The 19440-nt window shown below is 44.9% G+C and overlaps 1 protein-coding gene across 1 annotated transcript; it reads left to right on the top strand.

Moving 5' to 3' along the window:
• Positions 1-5257: 5257 nt before the first annotated feature.
• en2b (engrailed homeobox 2b) lies at positions 5258-8339 on the top strand. Its single transcript, XM_054745871.2, has 2 exons — positions 5258-6088; positions 7272-8339. Exons 1-2 carry the CDS (start codon positions 5641-5643, stop codon positions 7583-7585), a joined length of 762 nt encoding a protein of 253 aa, XP_054601846.1. The 5' UTR covers positions 5258-5640; the 3' UTR covers positions 7586-8339.
• The last annotated feature ends 11101 nt before the right edge of the window (positions 8340-19440 follow it).

Below are 19440 nucleotides of genomic sequence, written 5' to 3'. Positions count from 1 at the left end.
TACTAACAATTAAAACATGACAGGTTAACTAACATTTACTGTGATGGATGGAGCTATGTGTGAATGCGATGTTATCAGAACTTCCGTATTTAGGAAAGCTGAGTTCTGGATGTAAAAGAATTTGGTTTGTGTTAAGCTAAGAAGCTGATTATTATCAAAACCAGTCAAATGCTGTCTGCGTGTCTACTTCACCCGTTTTTGGAGATCCTCCTCTTCGTGGATCCGAAGGTCAGAGAGGTCGGATGACCTCTGGCACCCAGGTCCAGTAGATTGACCACATCACCGACTTCTCCTGTCCAGAGATGTCTCGGGTCACGACAGATGGATGAAACTGCGCGTCTGGCGGACTCTTAAGGACATCAGCTTGTTCTGCAGGAACTGTTCGCTGTATCAGCTTCGCAGGTGCAAAAAGATTTTGACGACGTGTCAAAATCTTTGATGGTTAAAGAGGGTTTTGCTTCAGATGGCAGCTCTGAAGCTTTCTCTAGAACTGATGAAACACCAGAGTGATCCGGTTTTAATGTTCTCATGTTATGATTTGTGTAGCCAACCAGAGGTTGACAAACTGAGGAATGGTTACCAAGACAACCTCAGAAACACGCCTTCCTTGATACCGGATGCTCTGATCTGGGGTAAAGGGCCATCTATGTCTCATGGGTTTAACTTTACTTTACTTTGTCCTTGTGTGAGTGCAAATGGTGATGACCTCGTCATGTCAACATGCTGAAACATATATCAATCTTTCAATGTAATCATAACATAAAATTCATTTCAACCTTCAATCATTGAAGCACAGGTTAATGAAAACATTTCATTATACTATAATTATTATAAGTAGCAAAAAACAAACGTTTATTTACTGATTATCTAGCTTATTAGTTGTAGAAGTTCATATTTAATTTGAGAAATCATTCTTTGATTTAGCAACTAATCCGGGCTGCGAGTGTTCACTTATTTGGAGGCATGAAGAATCCTGTAGGACAATAAGGGAAGCTTGAATCTTGGGGAGAGAACATTATTGTTGACATTTCGTTATCTGTGTTCAGAGCTGCAGGCTCTGAGCTCCAGCTGGTGGGATGGAGGCAGGCGGATTTAAAGGGAACTCCTGCAGTCTCGTCGACCAGATGTTGAATGGTCAAACGGTACCTAAAACCTGACCATTGCTGGACGTTACACAGGACTCTAGAAGGCGCTATGTCAAATACAGGCCATTTACCATATAAAGTAATGGGACTTCTGTATGTCAGTGTCGCCCTCCTGACTGCTGACTTTAACCCTGAATACACAAATACAAGTTTGTCTCCCTAAACTACCCTTTCACTATGACTTAAGAAACTTTTCAGACTAATGGAGACCAGGGGTTCCATTCATTATGATTTATGTTATGTTTCTGATTGAGTCACAGACAAAAGGTTTTGTTATTGAAGTTATTTATTTTTTGTTGGACATTTAAAACGGATTCTTTAGAAGCAGAGGGACTGGCCACCCTTCCTGTGTAAAGAGGAAATGTTTGTTAAACGTCAATTTGTGTTTAAGTTGATCTCCAAAGTTTTACTCACCTTTCTGGTAGTGTCTCCTCAGCAGGGCGAGGCAGCAAAGGGAAGTTTGTGTCCCAGGTGCTGCTTTCAAGCTGCTGGAGCATACCACTTAAATAAGGAGGGGTGATTCTTGGAGGAGTTATGTGAAACCTAGTTTCTTTTGTTTGATTGAACGTGGATTTATTTAGTATGATTTGTATTTATGTAAATAATGTTTGGTACCATTTATTTTGGTGGATGGGTTCTGTAAATATTATTTAATTATTATTTCTTTGATTACCCCTCTTCTTGGTTTCTTCCAATCAGTCACTTAGTTATAAAAGGCAGTGAGTGTTGGTGTTAGGTGATGTTGGTGTTGGTGACAAACATGTTGCAATAAAGCCACCTCAACCCGATTTATTTGTTAGCCTCTCCTTCAAACCACGTGCTGCCGCCGGTCAAAACTGACACAGACACTTGGTAACTTGATGTGGAGTGATGGTGGCAGAAGAGTTAAGTACACGCCCGTAACCAGAGGGTTGCAGGTTCACACCCCCTCAGTCTCCTGCAGCTGTTGTGTCCTTGGGCAAAGCTCTTCAACTGGATTTCCTGTTGGTGGGGATCAGAGGGACCAGTGGCACTGGTGTACAGGCTCCTCACCTCTATCAGTGTACCCAGGGCAGCTGTGGCTACAATGTAGCTCATCACCAGCCCGTGAATGGGTAACTGTTGTATTTTAAAGGGCCTTGGGGGGTTGTAGGACTCTAGAAGACCCTATATAAAAACAGGCCATTCACCATTTAACCTAATTTGTTGGTACAGGTATGGTCATGCCTTACATCCATCGTTTGTATTGATTGTTTTTGCTTTGTTGTCTAAAGGTGTAGATAGAATGTTTTACCTTCTATTTAACCAGGTGATTCTCATTTCCAATGGCAACCTGGACCAGACTAATTCATAGAAAAGCCCCGTGCCTCATGTAAAAAGGATGCATATAAAGAAACCAGCTAGGCGGCCTAGTGGTAGTGTCCGCCCTGGGACTGGGAGGTACGGGTTCAATTAATCAAAAGGGGTAGGGGATCAAGAACAAAATCCAGATATGTCACAGCCTCAATTGTCAGATATTTATACAGTAATGACCATACCTGCAGGTGAGGTCACCCAAAGTGGGCGGAGCCTCACATAGCTGCTCTGATGCATTGCTAAATAACCTGTTCATAACCTCAGTCATTTATCACAACACTGTTTCAACCAACCACCGTCTGAATTACTACACTGCTGAACGTGTGCCGCTGCTGTGTCACTCCGCCTGATTGGCCAGTTCTGCTGTTCTCCACTCGGGCAGTGTAAGGGTCAGAGGGACCTGGTGCCTGTCTTCAAAAGACTCCCAAGCAAAGGGTGGAGACCAGATCCGGCGCCAGAGGACTTCACCTGGAGGGGCAGTGGGTTTTTCTGGGGGGGCCCAGTAAACCGTGTTTTCATCAACCCCTTTGCATGTTTATAATCTGTCTGGTGGACGTTACATACATATACTTCCGGGTCAAATCGGCCGTTTGCGTCACCAACTTGTTCTACATAAATAACTGAAAAGCTAAGATTCTTCATTGTTTAATTCCGATTATGTATGCCAATTAAAGATGCAATCAAAACTTAAGACAAAGTAACCAATTTTACCGAACCTCTTAGAAAAATACTTGCAACTCACCGTTCTTAGCTGCGCCTGCGCACCACAGAGTCACCATCTCAAAACAATCCTTACGTCCAGTTAATGTTCTCCAATAAAGTACTTAGTCCACAAGTCTTCTTCCAAATCCTGCCCTGCAGCTTGATACCTTGGTAAATTCTTCTTTTGCACGTATTTCTCATAATGTTTACATCACAAATACTAGTTAGCATCAGGTTAGCATGCTACTCCTTGGCTGCGTGCTTCTTCTTCTTGGTAAACATTGACTTGGTGCGTTACTTCCACCAGCTGGTAAGAAGTGTAAACTAGGTCTTCTTAACAAGATTTAGAAAATCTAGAGTGTTTTCTTTCTAAAAAGAGAACAGACAACCCTGTATTTAAGATGGTTCAAAAACAGTTTCAACTTTAATATGCGTTTAAAACATTTTAATCAAACATTTTAATCGAACAGACACCCCTGAGACTGTGCTGGAGGCACGGAGAGAGGAGGAACAGAAGCGCTTGTAGCTGCAACTTCTGGCTGCACTTGCCTTTTTGATGATGCATCATCCCTGCTTGTGCTAGCATTGTTTTTCTGTTTGCTAAACCAAGTTCTGATATCCATTTTAGCAAGCTACTGTACCAAAGCGTCTTCTCCTACTGCATCTAAAACTGTCGAATAGTAACCTAGAGCGCCCTCTGTTGATCGTCTTGAGCCAATACATTTGCATGAGGTGTTGTAATCTGTCCTGGGCGGGCCAGATCGGGAAATGGGCGGGCCGGGCCCGGCCTTGACGCCGGGCCTGGTGGAGACAGGTTTCCAATCCATCACAGGTGCACAGAGACAAACGACACTCTCAGTGTCAGCATTTTTCTGTGTTGGGTCACGGGGGCAGCAGCCTATCCAGGGAGGCCCAAACTTCCTTCACCCCAGCCACTTGAGAATCCCAAGGTGTTCCCTGGCCATCTGAGAAACATAGTCCTTCTAGCATGTCCTAGGTCTTCCTTTAGGTCTTCTCCCAGTTAGACGTGTCCAGAAAACTTCACCAGGGAGGCATAGGAGGCATCCTAACCAGATGCCCGAGCCACCTCAACTGGCTCCTCTCAATGTGGAGGAGCAGCGAATCTACTCCGAGCCCCTCCCGGATGACCAAGCTTCTCACCCCATCTCTAAGGGAGAGTCCAGACACCCCGAAAACTTTTTTCAGCTTTCCGCTCAGATCTCCCTTCTCCACAACAGACATCCTACAACACCCCACCACAGTCTCAGCACCAATCCACCTATCGATCTCCCGCTCCAATGTTTTCTGCTCATTCGTCAACGAGGCACTGAGATACTTAAATGCCTCCACTTGAGGCAGGACCTCGTCTCTGACCCGGAGAAAGCATTCTACCCTCTCCTGGCTAAAGACCAGATCACAAATGACCTGATCTGCATGGTTTTGTTCTGTAGGAGAAAACCAGAGTACTGACAGCTTGTACTGTATGTGGAGAAAAGCAGTTGGGATTTAAACCTTGAACTTTCTTAGCTGAGCTAACATCCACAAAAAATCTGTTCGTTCTCCGTACTCAGACTTTGCAGACAAAGCGCCTCACAGACAGGTGCAACAACGATCTGTCGTTATTTCAGACAGATAAGGAGCAGATGTCAATGAAGAAGCAGATCCTGGATCAGTTTTCCAATAGAAATATTTTTTTTGGGAGGGGTATTATGGTCAGACGAAGAGGCAGGAGCCTGGTTCCGGCTTCATGTTTTATTTAATTTTAACGAGTTGTTTGTTCTTGGCCTATCAATGAGCCCTGCCCCTGTAAGGGTCTCTGCTGGTCCTGTCCCCTGTGACCTGTGACCCCTGCAGGATCAGCTGTGTTTGGTAGAACCTTGTGGTTTATTGGTTCATGTGAGAACTAAACGGTCCTCTCTGGACCCTGAACGCATCATGCTCCTGAGGACCAATTCACCAGGGAATTCCGGGAATCCCACATGACGCAAACCACTCAGCTTTATTGGTCCGAGGCAAGTGTTTGAGACCCGTAGTATGACGTCACCACACGGTCTCGTGCCCAATCAGAAATGAGAACAAAAATCCGTAGTGAAAGTATTTCAGCAGGCAGGGTCTTCCTCAGACCCGTTCGGAGCTTTCGGCGGAACCAATAATTAATAAAAAATCACAGCCGCTCGTTAATGTTTTCCGTGTGTTCTGGCTCGGTTCTGCATGTGGGGACGAACGAACCGACGCGGGCCCAGTCAGCAGCGGGGAGTTCTGGAGACGGACTCTTCTTTGTCAGAACCGCAGGCGGGTTTCTCAGCTTAACTCGTCAAACAAAAACACTCTTCGATTTTTATCTTCCGAGTCCTCAACGAAGTTATTTTTTATTAAAATCAAAGACAAACGTTTAAATTGGTTCTTCTTGGTCCTCCTGAAGGACGCAGAACCGGAGCCAGCAGGTTTCATCATCACCATGGAGGAGAATCCTCCCCGAGACCCGCAGCGACCCCACAACTCCGGAGAAGAGTCCAACCGGGCCCTGCTGCCTCTGCCGCCGCCGCCCGGGAACCAGCAGACCCACCGGGTCACCAACTTCTACATAGACAACATCTTAAGACCGGATTTTGGTCTGAAGGAAAAGGACGGCACTCCGGTTCGGGACGGGTTCGGGTTTGGGCTGACAAAAGGAAGAGATCAGCTGACCGAGAGTAAAGCTCCTAAAACCTCCAAGCGCGGTGGCCCGGGAGCGGAGAAGGGCCCAAATCCCGAATCCAAGTCCAGGAGGCCCGAGCTGACCCCGGAGAAGGTCCGGGAAGGCCCCGAGGAACGCAGCCCCGAGGCCGGGGCGGCCCCGGGGTCCGCTCCGCCGCTGTGGCCCGCCTGGGTCTACTGCACCCGCTACTCGGACCGGCCGTCTTCAGGTGGGTGAACGGCTCGGTTCTGACCAACAGTCTAAATCAGAATGAGTATGAATTATAACACCCCCCTCTTCCAAAAAGTTTCAATGAGTCCAAAATAGGAAAATATTCTGCCTTAAAATCTGAAAAGATCCCTCCAGTTACATCCAGCTGATTATTATTATTATTATTATTATTATTATTATTATTATTATTATTATTATTATTATTATTATTACCGTTGTTGTTTTTAAACAAACCGGAGTTTATGGAGATGATGTGGGGCCCGGCCTGGTCCAAAAAGCTAAATCAACTCCTGAACATCCAGAATGTTGGGCTACAGCGGGTGAAGACGCACATATTCGGACTCAGATACTCCACATGTATTTATCAGAAGGTCTTCAAGCGAAGAGAACATTATAGGAGCGAGAAAAGAATCGAAACGAAGGAAAACTAGTTTACCGCTTTTGTCCCGACCTCTTCTTTGTTAATATTCTATTAGCATTTATTACAAAGGGGGAGGGTGGGGGAGAAAAGGGAGAGCTGTGAACCACTACCCCCCAGTAAAGGAGAGGAGAAATATTAAAACATTTTAGGGTCCGAATAGTTCTGAAGGATTCCGGTCCTGCTCAACGAAATCAGTTAGAAATCAAACAAATACAAACATTTCATTATAGGCCTGTTGATTATAGATGTTAATAAATAAATGATTAAATGAATACATATATATGTAAATAAATAAATAAATAAATAAATAAATAAATAAATAAATAAATTGGGCCTTTAGGCTGAAGGCTGAACCATTTGGTTGGTGCGCGCGCGCACCAACACACACACACACACACACACACACACACAGACGCTTTTAAACAATCCGGTTGTCTGGTGTCCGGTTCTGGTCCGTTCTGGCCTTCACCATCCAGTTCTGATGGGTTCTGTCTCCACCACCGTTGTGGGCCTCAGAATAACGGACAGAGCGAAGGCCGCGCTCAGACCAGAAGTCTTTGTTTGGCCTTGACACCCACCCCCCACCCCACACACACACACACACACACACACACACACACACACACACACACACACACACACACACACACACACACACACACACACACACACACACACACACACACACACACACACACACACACACACGTACGCATCTTAATGCACCACGGCTAACATGGGCTCTTCCTCTGTCCCGCAGGACCCAGATCGCGCAAACCCCGGAGGTCGCGGACCCCGAGCCGGGAGGACAAGCGGCCCCGGACGGCGTTCACCACCGAGCAGCTCCAGAGACTGAGAAGCGAGTTCCAGAACAATCGCTACCTCACCGAGCAACGGAGGCAGAACCTGGCCCGGGACCTGGGCCTCAACGAGTCTCAGATCAAAATCTGGTTCCAGAACAAACGGGCCAAAATCAAGAAGGCCGCTGGGAACCAGAACTCCCTGGCAATGCAGCTGATGGCGCAGGGACTGTACAACCACTCCACGACCAGGGACGGGTCTGACAGCGACTAGAACCGGGGCAGAGCACCGCATATGAATACCAGACAGTGCGTGTGTGTGTGTGTGAACACGGGGCTGCTGATCTGACCCCGTCCGAGTCAAGTCCGACCCAAACGCGCGCAGAGCGCTCAGGACCAACTTCTGGAAAAACATCGGAAAGGTTCATAATTAAGGAGCGTCAGGTAACGGACGAGTCCAATTAATGACGTCATTATCAGAACAAATTCAAGGTTTTTCCGGTTTGCTCTAAACTATCGGAACGAGCAGCTTTACAGAGATCCGAACCGGATTTGAGACCGCACGCGCGCGGGATTCTGGGCGCCGCACGTGAGCAAAAATAAATAAATAAAAAAAAACGTAACACGTTCTCTGAATTTTTAAAACACACACACACACACACACACACACACACACACACACACACACACACACACACACACACACACACACACACACACACACACACACAAAGGGCTGTTGATGGACCTCAAGAAACTATTTTTATTACAAAGATTTTTATATTTTTATTTATTTTACACAAATGTCTACAGAGAAAGGCGCGCGCGCGCGTGTTCACAGGCTAATTTATTATTTTTTTTACACCAGCTTCTCACTGGAGACTGACCATTGTGGGTCGGAACCGCTCGGTTCTGACAGCTGCCTTAAACCTCTGAGAAGGTCAGAGGTGTTCCATGTATTATTTTTATTTTTATAACCTGTAAATGCTTCTGATCACGTGATGTAAATAAAAAACGAAAGAACCACACCACGGTGAACGTGTTTCATTCTGAGAGATTTAAAATCCTTTACATGAACAGAACCCCGGCGGTCATTCTGCTTCTTTACTGTTTTATTGGTTCCTTCTGTGCGGGTACAGACCTAACATGTGGTTCTATAATGAGATAAATATTTAACTTTTAGAATAAAAGATAACTTTAGAGCTTCTTTAAAAATGAAACAAAACAAAATTTTATTGACTGTTTTGCTTTTTAAACATTCGATCAGGATCATCCCATCAGAACCAGGATCAGAGGCTTCTGCTGCTAGAGGAGCTTTATTCCTCCTGATGTAACACACACACACACATCTTCGAAGACTAACATAGACTTTCCTGAATCACCTCAGAAAATCCTCTTCTTCAGCTCCAGTTGGCTCAATTAACCTACGAATACGAAACCATCAAGTTGTCAGAAATATTTCACCATCCATGTTTGTTCTGTTCAGGACCAAATCAAATGCTGCTGAGAGATCTTTTTTTAGAAGACATCAGAACCAGAACTGAAACTGGGTTTGATCCAGTGAAACATTCTCTTCACTTACAAGATAAAAAAAAATCTAAACTTGTATCAGAACTGAACCAACAAGCAGTTGGTCTCCAGGGTCGGTGGGAGACGTTAGCAGAAACCAGTAAGGATGACAGAAACATGGCTGCCATGCAGGAGCTGGTGTCTGGTCTTCCTGCAGCAGCAGACCTCATTAGCATTTCTTTTCTCACACCACTTGTATGTGGAAGTAATGCCAACCGTCATTGACTTGATGAGCTGAGCTGCTGTGTGTGTGTGTGTGTGTGTGTGTGTGTGTGTGTGTGTGTGTGTGTGTGTGTGTGTGTACTTGTTTTTATATGCTTAGTGAACACATTTTAACTTAACTTGTAGCGTGGACATTCCCACATGGGGACATCTGCTGGTCCACAAATGACAAAATACTCTTAAACGTGATTTTAGACGTGTGGTGTGAATTAAGTTTTGGTTTAGATTAGGATTAGGAAACACAACAGCATTAGTTATAGGGTTAGGCTCAGTGAGTCACCAACATACGTGGAAGTCAATGGAGGTCCACACAAAGATACTGAGACAAGTATGTGTGTGAACCAGAATGAAGGTCAGACTTTTAGTCTGCTTGCTAAGTAACGATGACCAAAGAAAATCTGAGGAGAAAATTTTTTTGTGGATAAAAAACAAAACAATCCCGAAAAGTTTAAGGAAACTCAAACAAACCTTCAGCTTAATCCAAAAGTGTTCTTTAGAGGCCACAAACTGGACTCCACTCCAGAGTCCAGGGGTCTCATTTATCATACATTGCGTAGAATCCTTACTAAAACCATACTTGAGCTCAGCAAAAAAAAAATGTGCGTACGCCTAGTAGGTTTGTGATCTATCAAACTTGGAGTACGCACAGCTGCACGCAATCTCCGCTTCATAAATCGGAGACTAACGAGAATGTTTCTCAGCTGCATTTTAGTCACATCCCGCCCTCACCACGCCCACTTACTGCCATAAATGGTCAATGCAAAGTGCCTTGTGGATCTCATGCATATACATAAGCCGGCTGTTGCAGCGCTCCACCAATGACATGGCGACCGTAGATCAAGGCAGATCAAGGAAGCGCAATTTCACAGAAGCAGAAGTTGAGGTACTTGTGGGTGAGGTGGAGATATGAAAGGAAGTGCTTTTGCAAAACAAATAAGAGAAAATCCACGGAGTGGCACAGTCTTGCTGAAGCCGTCAATGTTGTGAGTTCTTCAGAGAGATCTGTGGTGGATATAAAAAAATGGTCCAATCGAGATTCGATCCCCAGACTCCCAAGTGAAAGTCACGCGCGCTAACCAGTCACCCAAACAGAGATCTTCCTCGTACAAGTAGCCAGGGCGCATGATCAATCGGGTCACAGTGACAGGACACACACACACCGTCACAGACGCATGACATTCTGTCTCAATCTGCCCCCCTGCTGATATTCAGGCTGTGTGTGTGTGTGTGTGTGTGTGTGTGCCTGTGGGGGGTCTTGCTCTGTTTGAAAACGAAGCAGTACAAGTGATGATGTTGCTGGATTTCATAATTGTATCCTCAGCAGCACTGCAGGTGCTCTCCATGTCCAAAATGTGCGTAAGTCAGGTCCTTAGTCAACTTAAAGTTGCGCACATTTTTCTGCCAAGTTTTCTTTCATAAATCCCAAAGTTTGTGTGGAAAGTTGCTTACGCAGTTCTCCGACCCCGTTTTGTGCGTACGCAAGCTTGATAAATGAGGCCCCTGGAGCATTAGAGATGTAGAGTCTGGATCCATGAGTCTGGTACCAGTTCGATCTTCCCACCTCCATCCCATAATAGAGCTTTAGACCTGTAGATGCCCACATTTCTGATTCTGTTTGTAACAAAGTGCCTGTTCTATCTCAGGGATAGCTGTAACGCTCTGTTTGACCAATCAGAAGTGAGCTATGGTGATGTCATCAATCATCAATACAGTTTATGTCCACTTGCAAATTGAGCGCTTGGGTAAAGCCACACGTCTCTAAACTGAAAAAAAAAGATCCTTTTAGGTCACAAAATAAGAATTTTCATCTCACACCGTTTGCAGTGTTACGTTGTGTTATTGATACAGTTGTTTCACTGACATGAGCTCAAGCAGTGGTTTGATTTGACACAAGTGCTAGCTTTGAAGCTAAACGCTAAAACTGGCTAGCTTTAAAATAACAACCTAGCATGAGGAGGGTTGTAACAGATCTGAAAACGTGTCACAACCTCCCCCCTGATCACATGAACTTTCATACTGGTCTAACTTTACAGCAGCAGTGGGCACGTCAAACAAGCAGCTGAGGTCACCCACGGAACATCTGTGGGATGGGTTACCAAGGCCCCCAACATCTGTACAGATACTGTAAAGCTGCAGAGAAGCTAAGGAAAGAGCCCCATGTAGGTCTTCAGTGAGGAACAGGAGGAACTTGTTGTTGAAGCCGTCACAAGTCCTCAACGCACCAGTCAAGCCAGCACAGGAAGAGGACAACCAGAACAGGACCAATGCAACAAAGACCATTAGGACCAAAATAAGAAAGTGACAGAGACCTCAATCTGATGACACCCAAGATGCCGACTCCTCAGACAATGATGAAAACGTTAAGTTTGCTTGGAGCACAAACTCACGGCCAAATGAAGTGTGGCTCAAACCCATGAAGCCTGCCCCCCAGTAAAGACTGCTGTTCTGGGGCATAACCACAGCTGGCTCTCTGATTAAACACAAGCATAAGTTTGCTCAGGAAATCGTTCGGTTTGTATTTCTGCAGCTTAAAAGCACACGACCCAAAGTGTTCAAATGCTTTCACACGGACCCGTTTCAGGCCACAGAACACACACACCAGCTTAAAGTTGGATTCATCTCTTAGGATGGACGCCCAGGTCAATGCAACCGTAAAATCCTGTTTTTTCCAACTCCGCCGTCTGTCTAAATTAAGAGCAGTTTTATCTAGGAAAAATTTGGAATCAGTTGTTCATGCCTTCATCACATCTAGGCTCGACTATTCGAATGCAATATTGCTGGGTGTTAATAAGTCAACTCTTGCCAGACTTCAACTCGTCCAAAACGCAGCGGCTAGATTCCTCACACGTACCGACAGGCGCCAGCACATAACTCCGGTTCTAAAATCCCTTCATTGGCTGCCCATCACTTTCAGGGTCCAATATAAAATATTGCTTTTTGTCTTCAAATCCCTCCATGGTCTTTCCCCCGTGTACCTCTCTGATCTTCTTGCGATTTATACTCCCGGTCGCACACTCAGGTCCTCCAGCCTGTTGCTCCTCGAGGTACCAAAAGCGTGTTATAAATCATGCGGACAAAGAGCTTTCTCTGTTGCCGGTCCTAAAATGTGGAACGAACTTCCAGCCGCAGTTCGACTGGCATCTTCCTTGGCAGTTTTTAAGTCTAGACTAAAGACACACTATTTTACCCTTGCTTTTAACAGCTAGCTGTTATTTTGGTTTTTACTACTCTTATTTTTTCATCCATTGTAAATGTTTTTTATCGGAACTATTGTGAGGTTTTTATCTGAACTTTTTATTGACTTGTTTCTTATCTGTTAACTGTATTTTATTGCTCTGTTCTATGTTTTTATCTCTGTTATTGTGTGACTGTTCAGCACTTTGGTCGGCCGTATGGCTGTGTTTTTAAAGTGCTACATAAATAAAGGTGGTATGGTATGGTATTCTTGATTTATTTTTGTTGTATCCCGAGTTTATGGCCCCGTCTTTGTTATTCATGAAAGTGTTTCCATACATTTATTGTTTTTTAAGCATAATTTAATCTTTCCATCCCCTCCCCATTGGTGTAACAACTCACCCGGTACTGGGATAGGCGCCATACCCCTTTGTGTTTGAATTAATCTGTGATGATGTGGTGGGAGTCCAAATCATTTATAACACACACACATGGGTACTGCATGTTCTAATGTCTAGCACAAAGAACCACTGAGCTACCTTTGTTCAAACCAAGCCCCCGCAATGCGGCTCTAAAATTGGGCCCAACCCGGAAGTACCAAAAATAGCAGTTCCACCCTCATCCACTAGGGGCTGGTGTCAGAAGCGAGCAAATCCTCATTGACTCCCATGTTAAAAATACCAATTTCACAGCAGAAATAAACATGTTTACAGCCTGGTTCCTAAACATGTTTTTGGTTTAAATGATCTAGTTTACACTCATGACAACTCTGAGGGTGCAAATTTTTTTCTCACTCTTCTGTTTAAGTGTATTAAAAGCCTAAAATTCTGTATAATTAATGAGCATCAGACCCACGTGAACACAGAGCTAGCTCCGGGGAAAGACCTCAGTAGAGCCTTGGTCTGGCTTGGAAACTGTTCTGGGATTTTGAGTCTCTGTGTTTGTGTATTCTTTTTTGGATATTTTTAGTGCAATTGTTGGACAAAATGACTTGCTGTGGCATTAATTGCACTAATAGAGCGTCCAAGGAGTCTCCACTTTTATTTTGGTAAGTAAAATTATATTTATGTATTTTAGGTCACTGCCGAGCTGAGCTTAGATTTTAACATGTACTGTTTAACCATGAAATTTAAATGTAATAGGGTAAAACCCAGTGCATTTAACATAATGCTGCAATTTAGAAAATGGGTTGAAATATAACATGTTGGTGGAGCTGGGCTCCGACTATCGGCTTGTGGAGCTCTCGGGAGACTGATGTTTTCCACCCGTTCTCCCCTCCCCGCAGCTCGGCGCATCTCTGTCTGATCGCGGCTTCTGTCTGCTGCGCGGGCTGCCGGCTTTCAGCAGCTTTCGGGAGACCTCCGTGTTCCACCCGGTTTTACCCAGCGGTCAGCCCGGCGTATCTCTGACTCAGAAGCTCTGGTGTTGTGCACAGTTAACTCCGGTTGTAGCTAGGTTGCTACCTCTGTTAGCTTAGCTCTCACCTCCACCTTAGCTTTGGGTTAGCTTGTAGCTAGTTCGACCGAGTGTCGTCAGTTGATCCCAGCCTTACAGCCCCACCCTCAGCTCCACCTCTCTTCCCTTTTGGGGAATTGTCTGGGCTTGACGGAACCTGTGACACGGTCAAAATGGCGGTGGTGGCCCCCTCCCATTTATCTTCAAAAACGTGTTATTGGAGCCTATGGAAATGAATTGTCCAGTTTATATGTCGATGGCTCAAACGCAGTGTTATAACTCCGGTATCCCCACTAAAACATCCCACCGGTTCTGTAATAAACGATTTATTAATAAAGACTCAACTGCTCTGGTTCGTTGTCCCATCACTGCCCCGCTGATGGAGGTCGAATCGTCACAAATCTTAAACTCACGTTTGTCTTCATCCATTATTATTGTAGCGTAAACTTTAGAATTAAATACAGGAACCAAAAGTTTCACTCATTACATAAAAAATGTATATATTTTTATTTTTTTTCCTTCATTAAAAACTTAACTGCAACGTCTTTGATGCGATTGGTTCAGCAGAAAGACTGATGACAAATAAACATGTCTAAGGCAATAATAATAATAATGATGTTTATTTGTTGACACCAGTGGAAATCGGGAATATTCCAGCATGTCGCACTGATCTCTGATGAAAACACACACGTATCTCATGTATTCCAAAATTTATTCATCCCCATAAACCCAACCTGCCCTGTGCTACGGCAGCGGGAAAGGGCAGACGAGCAGAGAAAGGAAAAGTACATATCACATGTATTGATGTCTCCTGTGTCTCTGTCAGACAAAAGACTGCCCATCCAGTCCCCCTTCCCCCCACTGAGAGATCTGCCCATACTTCTCTAAATGCTTCCCAGTCAAACTTGGAATATGGAATGAAGGGAATGGGGGTTTTGTGGCGGAAATATAATTATAGCCCCTGAAAGCTGGTGAAGGTGGAGAATAGAGGATGACATCAGACCAATTTCACACCCGGGCCTCGGATGGCCGGGCCAAGCCCGGGCCTCGCTGCACAAGACTGATCAAAGCCTGCAGCAGCCGACCCAGAAGCCCTTGCCAAACCCCCATCAAGCCCCCCCTCCCTTCCAGAAAGGGAAAACTTAACTATGCTAATCTCCAGGACAAATATATTTTAATCTTATTAGAAAACAAGTAAAGGCTAAAGCTCAGTGGCCACGTTTTACAGAACGAAGGGGAAAATATTAGAATCCAAAAAGTAAATTTAGTCTGAAGCAGAATTTAGAAACAAATGCTGAGCAAAGAAAAAACCCATAAACAATAACAACTCATCCATCAGCAGTCGCCCCAGTCTGAGGTAAACCTCACCCAGTCGGGAGACGGGCCACAACCGGACCTGCCAGGGCCTGAGCCAGCTCGTGGAAAATGGGCCGCTGAGACAAAACCATCTACAGCCTTTTTTCTTTTTTTTTTTTTTACATTTAATGTTTTTGTAAAGTCCCAAAACTTTGATGTACAAAAAAAAAAAAAAAAAAAAAAAAAAAACCATGAGTGGAGATGATGGGGTGCTGCATTCACTTACTCGTGTCTTCAGCTTTAAACACCAGTTTATATTTGTCCTACGCTGGGCACTACCTGATGGGCCTGGTTGTGTGTGTGTGTGTGTGTGTGTGTGTGTGTGTGTGTGTGTGGGGGGGGGGGGGTTCATTTAGGCCCTGTCCACACGTAGCCGGGGATCTGCCAAAACGTAGATATTTTTCTACGTTTTGGCCTGTCATCCAGACGAAAACTGAGTTTTTTCACACGAAAACTGATCTTTTTAAAAACTCCGGCCAAAGTGAAAATCTGCGTTTTCTCCATTTTGGGTGTCTGCGTGTGGACAGACAACACCGGAGTTTTAAGATCCGCAACGTCACTTTCTGCGACAAAACATGCTGACATCACGTGTGCGACCTGTGTTTACACTAGCCGACAGCATGGATGCCCTCAGAGATGTGCTTGCTTTATCAATTGTCCAAGCGCTTTTTGCTTGTTTGTTTTTGCAAGCGGAATTACTGCTCCTTGCGGAAGACCACAGACGAAGGACGAGGTTAAGAACGGGGGAAGTACTGCCGCCTACAGGTCTGGCATGTTCTTAACAACGTATTTATCTGGGTACGTGTGGACAGAGTTTTTTTTAAAACGAGGTGGTGTGGATGCAAGTTTTTGGAGGGGCGGATATTCGTTAAAAAAAAACCCGGCTACGTGTGGACTAGGCCTTAAGACTGCACACACAGAGATAGAGTGTAAAACCTTTTCTCAGCACAATAAATCCAAGTCTGAAAAAAAGTGTTTACTTTCACATTAAAGAGACAATATGTAGTTTTTACAGTTAATTTCTGGAAATATCTATCAAAATGTTGTTGAAGATTAATTAAATGATGCCCAGCTGTTGAAAAATAAACATACAAGCATAAAAATCAGGACTAAAATACAGAGGAGTGGGTCTAATCTCATGGGAGGCACCATGTTTCCTTCTACAGGAGCCCATGAGGACAAAATGCATTTACCGATTCGTAACAAACAGTTTAAAAACTTTTGCCATTCATAAACATTGATGTTTTCACATTTACCTCGTTGCCAGTGATGAAAGGGAATCTGATGTGCTCGTCATTTTGCTGGACGTTGCGCTCCCAGGGATTTTTTACCCTAATGGCCCTGCGTTGGTAAGGTCTTAAGCCTGATTCATGCTTCGTCTGCGTCAGTGCGGAGACACCATATTTCGATGGGAGACATGCAACGTCCTTGCAGGCCTGCTGGAGAACCCCGCAAGGACGGACGGAGTCGAACTCTCTTTTCTAAACATCCGTCAGTCGAGACGGACAACGCAAGTTTGTGATTGGTCAGGACGCCGCTGTCATCTATACCGCCGCCATTGCGCCCTCAAAAACATAAAGAGAGCCGAGGATAACTAGCGGCAGACACGGAGCAGCTTGAAGAATACCTCGTGAAAAAACTCTAAAAATATGAATGTTTAGTTCTCCCGTGACTGGAGGAGTGAAAAGATGCGCAGCAAGCATTTTATTTGTGGACGGAAATGATGGGAAACGTGGGTTTAGAGGTGGGGAGCGCATGAAGAGGTGGAGGAGGATGAGAGACAAATTTGTCTGTGTTAAAAAGTCTCTTATATACAAAAAAAACCCCACAATATAAACACACTATCTTGGACCGATACATGACAGGATACCACAGAACAGTGCCCTCTGTTGTCCTGGCGGGGAATTGCCCTGCAACACTCTCCAGGAGACGGAGAAGTATGAGAGCAAAACGCTTCCGTCAATCTGTGCGTGTCTGTCCCTTGCGGCGCTGACGGAGAAGCATGAACCAGGCTTAACTCAAACAAAAATACCACTTGCTTGCAAAGTTCTACGTATGTACTGCCCCCTATCGCCAGGGAAAATAGGCAACATCACTGAAGTTGAGTTTTGGCTCTTCTGTCCGTGACCCTGTGCCCTTGGGGGGGGGGGGGGGGGGGGGGGGGGGGGGGGATGTAGTGTACCAAATGGCCATGTTTTTCACCAAAATGACCAGAAGTTATGAACCCTTTGAGTTAAAGGCCCTCGAGCGATCCAGGAGGTCAAGAGGTCTTTATGGACAAACTGCCGGTGGCATGGACCTCTGGGTAACGAAACCCGTAATTTAGCTCCGGGTACCACCCGTCTACTCTGAGATACCTTCAAGGTGACGGCAGGAAGCTGGCATATCTATTTAGCATCTGATACCACTTGCAAGCATTGCCGAGAGGCTTCGAGTCTAAAGAGAGGATGGTTCCAAATGCTTGCTTAAGCCGGGCGTACACTGTGCGACTTTTTCACTTTTTGGAGCGATTTTCCAGTCGTGAGAGAATCCACGACATCGGGGCGAGTTTTGCGCCGAGCGTCGTGTAGTGTACAGGGGGTTACGAGAGGCGATTAACACCACGTGACCAGCTGCCGATCAGCAGTCGTGAGGTCGCACGGTCTTCTGGCGTGTTTAATATTTCGCTCTTCCCTCGTGAGGGTATTGCACTGTTGAAGCGGCGCTGCGAGCAGCTGCGACCCAAAAAGTATCAGAACTGTTCACGGTGCATGCGCAATCCTGCATCAACACCGCTCGCTATTTCCCTAATAACACACGCTGTTCGTTTTTGTTTCTACCCGTTTTTTACTCACAAAGATTGTCAAGAAAGCGTGTTTGTCGTGTTCATGTCAAATTAAACTGATCACAAAACACAGATTTACTTTCTTTATTTCGTTTTCCTCATCCAACCCCCATAAATCCCTGTGTGTCCTCCTGCAGCACTCCCGAAGGACAACAGGCAAGACAAGACAAAAAAGTCTGACGTGTTGAGTAAAAACTGCTTTTTTTAGCATATTTTTAGGTCCGACGTGTTGCTACCAGACGTACAGTGTGAGCAGTCAGGTCGCATGCGAGAACTGGGTCGTGCAGTGTGAGCACATGACTCGTGAGATCTGCCCTGTGAGGAAGTCGTACAGTTTGAGCTGAAGCTGAACGCTGCGAGTGAAAAAGTCGCACAGTGTACGCCCAGCTTTACCCGGTCGGCCGAATCGGAAGGCGGCGGAGAACTGGCTAGAACAGGAAGTGACCTAGCCTTTATTAACTACTGTTGACAAATTTAGACAAAGTTTAAAGGCGTTACAAAAATACCTCAGGAAATAACCCCTTCACCCAGATACTTGGAGGTTATTCTTAGTGAAGTAAATATGTTGAACAGATTATGTGAAGCACAAATGTTTTAACTACTTATGATAATATGCTGACATTACTGGGTTCATACCGATAGATTAACATTAAAATCAATAAATCCTAATTAGGCATAATTTAAAATCTGAAATAAATCATTACAGGATCTTTTGTTAATGTACAGTATAGGACACATTATTAAAACACTTTGGATTTAAACAAATTGTCCGTTTAACATATGTTTATATGACGTTTCAAAGTCATTTATGAGCCGGGGAAGACGAGCTTTATTCAAAGAGGATAGATACGAGGTCCTGCGTCTCTTGCAGCCTTGAGGACCCGTGACACACAACGGTGTCGGACTGGCCTGGATGAAGAAGTTTGGCCTGTAAAGTTTACAGCTAACGTCTGGTCATTCTGTTGAAAAACATGGCCATTTGGTACGCTACACCATGGCGACGTCCTGAGCCTGAAAATGTCAACTAACGGGAGATCCATCCGTGCATTCCAGCCCTGTTATCTCCTGCAGCACCAACCTGTGCTCCCTGATGGGTTTGCTGCTTTAGTTATTGCTGCAGAAAGATCACTAACTTTATAATTTCACCAGCACATCTACACAATAACAACCCCCCCAGACTGAAGCCGTGTGACTTTGGCCAGGGGAATGAGAAAACAAAAAGCTATTCTGGAGTTTAATCCTGAAGCTCGGCATTAGCGTCTCGCTATCACACATCGGAACAAATGAACCTTTTTTTTTTGTGAAAAGCTGACTCAGAAATGAGTCGATAACATTTAGTAGATTCTGTGTAGTCATACAAGATTTGAGCTTGCTTTAAGGTCTCCACAGTTCTTTTTATTGTGCTGATGAACACGAACCAAACAACATGAGTTGAGTCTGCAGAAGTCATCAGAAAACTACGAGGCACAATCCTTTACTGTGATATTGGTGAACATGGTGCACATAGAAGCAAACTAATGGTCTCAAGA

Source organism: Nothobranchius furzeri, chromosome 11, assembly GCF_043380555.1.
Source record: "Nothobranchius furzeri strain GRZ-AD chromosome 11, NfurGRZ-RIMD1, whole genome shotgun sequence".
Taxonomy (NCBI): Eukaryota; Metazoa; Chordata; class Actinopteri; order Cyprinodontiformes; family Nothobranchiidae; genus Nothobranchius; species Nothobranchius furzeri.
The sequence above is the reverse complement of the archived record's forward strand: the minus strand, read 5'-3'. Positions and strand labels throughout refer to the sequence as shown.